The sequence below is a fragment of the Protomyctophum bolini genome (genome assembly GCF_963924005.1).
Source record: "Protomyctophum bolini genome assembly, chromosome: 7".
Classification (NCBI taxonomy): domain Eukaryota; kingdom Metazoa; phylum Chordata; class Actinopteri; order Myctophiformes; family Myctophidae; genus Protomyctophum; species Protomyctophum bolini.
This window is the reverse complement of record NC_137868.1, coordinates 31,604,667-31,613,618: the sequence shown is the minus strand read 5'-3', so window position 1 is coordinate 31,613,618 and position 8,952 is coordinate 31,604,667. Positions and strand designations below refer to the sequence as shown.

The 8,952-nt window shown below is 43.6% G+C and overlaps 1 protein-coding gene across 1 annotated transcript in view; it reads left to right on the top strand.

Annotated features, from left to right (window-relative positions):
• The window catches only part of LOC308318396 (exostosin-1a-like), a 55,813-nt gene continuing 46,861 nt past the window's right edge, over positions 1-8,952 (top strand). The window contains exon 1 of the mRNA XM_080767930.1: positions 1-1,872. Coding sequence (XP_080624056.1) covers positions 923-1,872 — 950 coding nt within the window. The 5' untranslated portion in view covers positions 1-922. The remainder of the gene's footprint in view (positions 1,873-8,952) is intronic.

Below are 8,952 nucleotides of genomic sequence, written 5' to 3'. Positions count from 1 at the left end.
GGGACCTGGATGTGCTGTTTGCTTTGCAATCTCTGATAAATGCCTCTACCTGGGAAAAACTAACAGTTTTAAACACTTTAACACGCTGCAACTCAAGGGGAAATGATCTCGTCTCCCTGACCTCGGGGTCGAATATCCAGCAAATAACCCCACGACGTAGAGAAGAAGAAGAAGATTGCGCTTTTTGCTGGGTGCCGAATGCCGAGTCGACATGCATTTTGCAACCCAATGCAGCCACTTTGATGCGACAACTTAGCTAACGAGCTAACGGGGATTGTTTTCGTTATACTGCTGGCCCCAGCTAGCTTGACTGCTGGATACAGCTGCACACATGGACTGGACGTTGTAAAGCTCCTACAATGAACGGTGCTTTTCAGTTTGGACGTGTGCAGAGAGAGAGCTGTGCTCAGGTGGTGGAGTGTTGTACGGTCAGGTAGATAACTGTGTCGTAACGCTGCTCCCTCGTTCGATAAATTCCACAACTCGGCACCCGTATGATATATCTTCTTTATATATTTTGTAAAAGTTTGTAAGGATTCTGACGAGTACACGCGGTTTCGTCGAGTTTACATTTCTGTATGAGACATTTGAAACGCTGAAAGCCCGAAGGTGAAACCCCACGGTTAAGCAAAGGTAAACAAAGAAAAGGAGGCTGACACTTTTGATGCTGTAAGTTAGCCGATTGAAACCACAGCCTACATTGACGAGAATAGGGCTGGATGGTCATTTTAAATCGCCCACATGAACTGGATCAAGCCCGGGACTTGTGAAAGGCAACTGAAGCAGAAGGTGGGATACGTGAGCGCAGACGCCTTGCTGCCCGGGGGAAGATGGCGGAGCGTTCCCGTTGGAGGTGGTGAAATCAAAACTTCGGAACTTATCGGATTTATCTCTGGACATCTCAACTCAGACCGTAGGACACATGCAGGCCAAAAAACGGTACTTAATTCTGTTCTCTGCCGGTGTGTGTCTGATTCTCTTGTTTTGCTTTGGGGGCTTACAAGTGCCACTCGCCAGGCGGGGTCAAAGCCGGCGTGATGGCAGCTTTAACGGGTATCACCCCGGCTCGCAGTGGCCTCGTTTTTCGGGCCCGCTGCAGCCGTTCAACCCCTTGGACCAAGTGGAGACCGACGACTATAATGTTCACATATCGCCACGGCAGAAGAGGGAAGCCGTCTCTGGCGTTTACAATGGCAAGCGCTGCAGGATGGACTCGTGCTTTGATTTCTCCACGTGTAAAAGAACCGGTTTCAAAGTTTACGTCTATCCCCAGCAGAAGGGGGAGAAGATATCGGAGAGTTATCAGAACATCTTGTCCTCCATTGAGGGGTCCAGGTTCTATACTTCTGACCCAGGACAGGCATGTCTGTTCATCCTGAGTTTGGACACTTTGGATCGGGATCAGCTTTCGCCCCAATATGTACACAACCTGAGAGTAAAAATCCAGAACCTCCCCCTGTGGAATGGGGGTAAAAACCACATCATATTTAACCTGTACTCTGGAACATGGCCAGATTACACAGAAGATCTGGGCTTTGATATTGGCCTAGCAATGTTGGCCAAAGCCAGTATTGGCACAGAGAACTTTAGGCCCAACTTTGATGTCTCCATCCCCCTTTTCTCCAAAGATCACCCTAGGACAGGTGGGGAGAGAGGGTACCTGAAACACAACTCCATCCCCCCCTATAGGAAGTATATGCTTGTTTTCAAGGGAAAGAGGTACCTAACTGGAATAGGTTCGGACACTCGGAATGCCTTATATCATGTTCATAATGCTGAAGATGTGGTGCTCCTCACCACCTGTAAGCACGGTAAAGACTGGCAGAAGCATAAGGATGCACGCTGTGATAAGGACAACGCAGAATATGACAAGTAAGTAATATTGCATTCAAACCTGTTTGTGTACAACTGGGAATTCTGGCAAATTAGTGTTTGGTCATTTGTTGTGGCTCCACCAGAAACGGTACTGATTTTGCTTGCTTTACATGCTTTCTCTCTCTGGAAGTGAAACTGTGCACACACACTCCCTGGATGCCAGAGCTAAATCTCTTCACTATTTTCTTTTACATAGGCCTCTTATAGTGCCACCAATAGGCACTCATACAGATTTTGTCCAAACATCACACAAATCGTTACACAGCATCTCTATAGTCATTAAACGAAACAGTTCTTATAGATCTTTGAGGGCGCTAGCCCCCCAATGCCTGGCTTTGTGCCCCCCACTTGATGTGCAAATGATGCGGAATCGGAACAGGAGCAAAAAACCTTCATCGGGAGTGGGACATGCCTACTTCCTAGTGTCAATATTATATCCATATCATGATATTAGACTGGATATCATCTGTGATTTGGGATATTGTACTATTGCGATGGCATACTATTGTGATATGGCGTAAAGTGTTCTCTAAAAATATAAATATCATATTGGGAAATATCGGTATTGGCAAATACTCAAAAGTCAAAATCAAATGATCTGAATCTGATCAGGAGCAAAATAAAACGTAATCGGGACATCTCTACGTTTGACTATTGTGCATAGTGTGATTATTTTATATTCTATCCGGATTGCTTGACAGTGTTCAAATCAACCTCATGGTTGCGCTATAACACATGCACACTCCCTAGAGGCCATAATCCTGATTCCTGATCCTGATCCATAATCCTTGTTTGGAATCCTGAATTCCAAACATTGCTGGCCCATAACCTACCTGACCTGACGGAGACCTGTGCTCCAATGAGCATTTGTTTTCATTTCTTTCTACTGGAACTTTACTCGTTTCCTGTGTGTGATTATATCACCCTGCCTTTCTGGGTTTTTTTTTCTTGAGCTGAAAATATTTGCCCTCCTACATGGAGTTAAAAAGTGAGCATAATGGTTTATCAAACTGCTTTCTAATTGTCTGAGACTAATACTACTCAGACACTTTTAAGGCTGTTTTATAAAAGACCCCAATTACCGCTACAGCAATACTAATCTACCGGTAGTTGAAAGTATTATTGCGAACGCAGTGATTGCGAACGCAGTGATTGCGAACGCAGTGAGCACTTACTATGAGACCTAGCAGATCATGTCTGTCTGTCTGTGTGTGTGTCTGTCTGTCTGTCCCGCTATACGTCCAAATATGGAGTGTGTTGCATCAACACAATCACTCAGCTCCATATATGGGCACAAAAGTGTTGCATCAACAAACAAATCACTCAGCTCCATATATGGGCACAAAAGGGGCCAGGTCCACATATACAGTAACAGCGGGACAGACACACAGACAGACAGATCTGCAGGGTCTCAGCTGCGTTCGCTTCCCGCGTTTGCGCGTCTTACTGGTTCATATATTGAATTGTCCTTGTATGACTTTTTGGCCAATTGTTTGTCACGTGGGAAACATAAGTAGATTTACTGGGAGGACACACTGTTAGTGTAATTCAATAGATTTTCCTGTTTGTCTCTGCAAACCATTTAACTGTGGATAGGTTTAATTCCCTTCTCTTTAGCAGCATCATTAAGAAATCCCGGCCTTTCTGTGTGGAGTTTGCATGTTCTCCCCGTGTCCCCTAGGGTAGGTACCCTCACAAAAAAACATGCAGTACCGGTAATCCTGGTCTCTAAAACTACCTCCAGCCGGGGAGCCTGATGGAGAGGAAATGAACGGGTCGGAATAACGTGTTCCTTCCACGCGCTACTTCCGGCCGGGGAGACTCTCCCCTGTCAGGTGAAAAGAAGCAGCATGGACTCCTCATGCATAGAAGGAAGCATGAGGCCAGTCCGCTGCCCCCCCCAGGTTGGCAGAGGAATTGTAGTGCCCAGGATTACATTACAAAATCCCACTTCTTGTCTACTTGTGTAATATTTCATAATCCCGACCTTATCTGGCTGGACGTCAAAAAAACCCCTCTCTGTTATTATGAAAATGTAAACTCACACTTCACCCTCAAAAGGCATTCTAAAGACTGATACACCCCTAAAGGCAGTAAGGCACCAATGTACACCTTATGTAGTATCACCTATCCCTAAAGCCAGGCTTTAGTTGACAACCTAATGAACAAAGTGGCATCTGTCTTCTTGGTTCGACCAGTGGGATTCATTTCATGTGGTCCCAGACTGTGCTGTGTTGTTACTGGTGACAGTATGGCGCTTGGTGTTTGACTGTGGCTCTTTAGGGTGGATTAATCTGGACAAAGCACTGGTGCCAGTAGGGGAAGCCACTCTGGCCCTGTTTTCTCAGTCATTTCCCAGACAGACCCATCAGCCTGGAATCCCCTGGCCCCAATCCATGTCCTGTGTGACCTCGCTGTTGTTAGGGGGGTGGGCTGTAGTGAATGACCCCTGTGTCAACCCTTTACTGTGTGTTGTTGCTTTAACCAATGTTGTCAGTTGAGGTAATAGACCATTCACCAGTGATTGATGGGGAATTCAGTAATGGCTTCCTACGGAGTCGTAGTCTGTGCGCAGAATAAAAGAAAATCCCACCCGTGTGAAGTGAGGGGCGCTTTACCAACCTTATCAAAGTTACATCATCACGATATCATGACATAACATCGTATGCCGATTTGCTCAGTGACAGACAAAACAAACAGTAAACTCTGTTCATTGTTAATGGCATTTAATGTTTTTGTTGGTGACAAAACAAACAAACTCTGTATTGTCAATGGCGTTTTTTAGGAAAGACTAGGAAAGACAAACATTAAACCTGTATATAGGAGCGCCCCTCAAAAACAGCATTAGAAAAACGCAGATGTTTTCTTTCTGTGACCTAAATCTTAAACTGGCACTGATGTATTTTCATATTGGGGTGTTTCGGTCTTATGTTTTCCGCTGATGCTCAAATGATTCTCACATTTTGTCTGTTTGTGTAGGTAGTGCTACGCATCGGCTTATGAGGCTCATTTATTGGCTGGTCTGAATAATATTCTCATCACTGTTACTATCAGATCTTTTTCTCTTGCTCTCTTCTTTCCCCCTCTGTCTCCCTCCTCCCTTTTATGCGAGCTCTGTACTCACTGCCAGGCTCTATCTTGGAGTGATAGCACACAGTAAGATGGGTGGAATAACAACCACAACCCAAAGGAAAAAATAATCCTGCTGTCATTAAGTAGCATGGAGAGAAGAGGCCGGCTTTTCTCTGTGGGTATCGGACTGGCCCCTGTCGGCTTAGTTTCGCTATGAGGTGGTGTGCAGTGGTCCTCTTCTCTTTCAGTAGCTCCTCACTAAGCCACCTCACTGTCAGTCAGTTTGGTTTGAGCCCCAGATTCCCCAGTCCACTGTGGTGCAGAAGTCCTATTATTGAGGGGCACTAGCCCCTTCCCTCCTATATACAGCTTTATGTCCTTAACCCGTGTCACATTTGCCATTGACAATGAATGGAAAATTTACGTCATATGTGGACAAGCAAATCAGCTTTTCTAAACACGGTGCAACTGTTTTAATTCAGGTCAGGGCTTTGAGAGAGAGTTTTTTTTTAAACATTGTATCATGGTTAAAAGATAATAACATAAGTTGACAAATGAATTAATGAAGAAGTTGAGCGCGGTGCCGTGCAGTCGTGGGAAGTGCGCACACAGAATTATAGCAGATCTACATGCTCACAACATGTCGCAGAGCTTGTAGAGTGGCTATTTTGGGTGTGACATTCATTCATCTCGAGCGGAGGGCTGCACTGCTGCAGTGCGCACACAAAACAAATGAGTGAAGTGAACCGGTCCGAGACAGATCGTGTCAGGTCACATACAGTATGTGTAAGTTTTATAGGCCTACTGTTCATTCAAATAATTTGTTACACTCGCGCAGGAACGAGGGAGAGGGACCGTCACCTCTTTCTCTCTGTCTCTCTGTCATTTCACAATTTTTACCACACAAACTTTCTGACTGACAGGCACCTCTAGGCAATCAGGCAAATGCAATTATGTTATACTTAATATTAATAATGGAAAAGTAAGCTCATAACTGCTCATTTTACTTTGATAACCAGTAATTTGGGCTGCAGGGCAGACTGGGTAATTGTTTAAAGTTGTTTAGTGTTTAAAATGAGTTATTCCTCTAAATCTGTGTAGAAAGAAAAATCACACCGTGTGAAGTGAGGGGCGCTCTTATCATCATACATCATCATGCATCATCTCATACTGGCCAATCGGAATGCCTGTTGCTTGTTGCCACAAATTTACGTCATATTTGGCGGACATTTGACCTAATGTCTCCTTTCATTGTCAATGGCAAATATGAGACGTGTGTGGGCAAGATGACGTAAATATTCCCTTCATTGTCAATGGCATTTAATGTTTGTGTTGTGGACATTTTCCACAGTGACAAATCATTAGCAACAAGCTAAGCTTGACAACGTGAACAAACACGAACACCAGCGCTGCAAAAACAGACAGATCTACAAGCTCTCAACGCGTTGCAAACAGGGCTGCAGAGACTGTCACGTCTGTGGTTCTCAACGCGTTTGTTTTTGCAGCGCTGGTGTCGGGGTTAGTTCACGTTGTCATTAACAGACAGATCTACAAGCTCTCAACGCGTTGCAAACGGCGCTGCAGAGACAGGCGCGTCTGCAGGTTGTGGATCCGTCTTTTTTTCGACTGGCGACCCACTGTAAACTGTAGGAAAATTTTGCTCTCAACCATGATTGGTTAGGTGTAAGTGAAATGTCAACTATCATTGATGCTGAAATCAATATAATCAACTTTACAAAGAATATAGCGTTTAGATTTTGATTATTCTTAATAATTCAACATAAATGTGTTAAAATATACATTTTAATTTACTTAATTGTGGAACCAGTGAACCACCTATATTAATAATAAAAAAATAAGTCTGTACAGGGTATAACCACTGTGTCTCCTCTCCGGAGTAATCCATATGCTTTCTTTCTATCCTATAAAGAAAAAGGAGTCTGTGTTGCAGAACTGGTGATTTAATAAACAAAAATAATTCAAAAGAACAAACGTGATCAGCCAGGGTTCTAATTCTGTATCAAGTGTCTGTAGCAAACAATCAAAATAATATATCTTCCTCTGAATCGAGCGACCGCTTCCCTCTACATAGGAAATGTAGTATTTTCTGAGCAACAAAACAAAAACTGACGTAGTATTTCTGTCCACTTTTAAAGTACATCCTACTCCAGTTCAGTGTTTGTCAACCTGTCTTTATGGTAGGAGTAATGATCAGTACATGGTGTCATGTCCTCTCTGTATCGCCAGAGCAGCAATCGAAAGCATTATGTCACCAAATTCTCCCCACTGCCACAACGGGTGGAGAACAAGATGCCCTTTCAAGAATGGGACAGAAATGTGCATTTCTTTTCAGCTAATATTGCGTACATAATCAAAGCATTTTTGCATAGCCAAGATTTGTTTTAGGCTTTTCTGCCTTTATTGATAGTATCAAGTCCAAGATGGACAGGAAAGAGGGAGAGAGAGAAGTGGAGAGACACGCAGCAAAGGTCGTCATGAACGGGACTCTAATACGCAACACGTTGTCAGGCCAAAGCCTATATGTGGCATGCACCTGGACCTCTTGGCCAGCGGGCCCCTGGCATAGCCAAAGTTAATGTCACAAATTGCCTAACTAAATCCTTTTTGTGGAGTAGGCTATTCCCTCTTAATCTAGGCATATCTACTTCATCCATAAGCTTTGAGCTATGAGCAAAGCAGTTATATTGGGCTGATTTAACTTATTGGCTGATGGTTCCCGGCCCATTAGTTTTTGGTCTTCAAAATAAGATTGCTCTGAAAAGACGTGGCAAGGGCTAAACGCAGTGAGAAATAAATCTGGCAGTAAATGAGTTCATGCAATGAATTGCCCGTATAATTGATTGACCTTGACAACAGGGCACCTACAAGTCTAATCAGTTTAAATGTTCCTCAATCCTTTCATCACATCCCAAGTTAGGTTCAAGCATGCTTAGAACAGAAGGTACAGTATTGAGTCTTGATAGTCTGGCAGCCGAGGTGGACGGGTGGGACATTTGGTATATAGTCTTTTTTTTATTGGCCTAAATATTGTCTTATGTACATACATTCATGAATCCACTTGCTGACCGGCTGTCGGTATTGAGCAATTATTTTATAGGGGTTTCTTGTGACCCTCCCATTGACATCCTGTATAGGCCAAGTAGCATGTGATGTGACATGTCAAACTAGGGGGCTTTCATGATTCTGAATCCATTCCAAGCATTCGTTTTGCACAAAATAACCACTTGCCATAACCACAATGTGCCCAAAATCTGCTGACCGACATCACATTTGTGCTAACCTCATCACATTTGTCAAGATGGCTATGGCTGTTAGCCTCAGCTCAGATGGTGCACGTTTTAAAACGCTTGGGGATATCCAAATGGTTACATTTTGCTTGACAAGATTCTTCCATCAATTCCACTGAAAGAAATTGAATCATTTTTAAATGGTAAACACACTTAGGTGCTGAATGTTGTGTATTCAGTGACAGATACCAAGCTGTGCAGCAGTTACCATGGGAATGAAACCTGAAGAGATTTGAGGTATGGGTCGGCCAGTTTTCGAGGGAGTCAGTTGTCAAGGAAATCAATATTTGTTGTTGGGTGGGTTAGGATTCCACTTTCCAGATGAATAGTGTGTCTGGAGGTGTGCTGTGAGTCTGCAGTAAACCAGATGATAGGAAGAAGCAGCATGAAGTATTACTGTAACGGTAGCTGAGTGTAGCTCTCGAAAGGACTCCACCACCTGGATGTTGTTATTAATATGCTTTTTATTGTAATATCTTGCTACCGGTAATTTGATTCCACATTTGTGTACATAAGTGTGGGTGGTGGTGGGGTGATTGCCTGATGGAGTTAGTGCCTGTTGGCATCTAGCAATTGGCTCCACGGCATGATGTTGGCACCCCAAGTTGGCACCCCAACAGAGTGCATTTCTAGATTTTATTTAAATTAAAGTTTGTATTGTTTGTTGAAGAAATAATTTCTTCTATAACTTTATAAG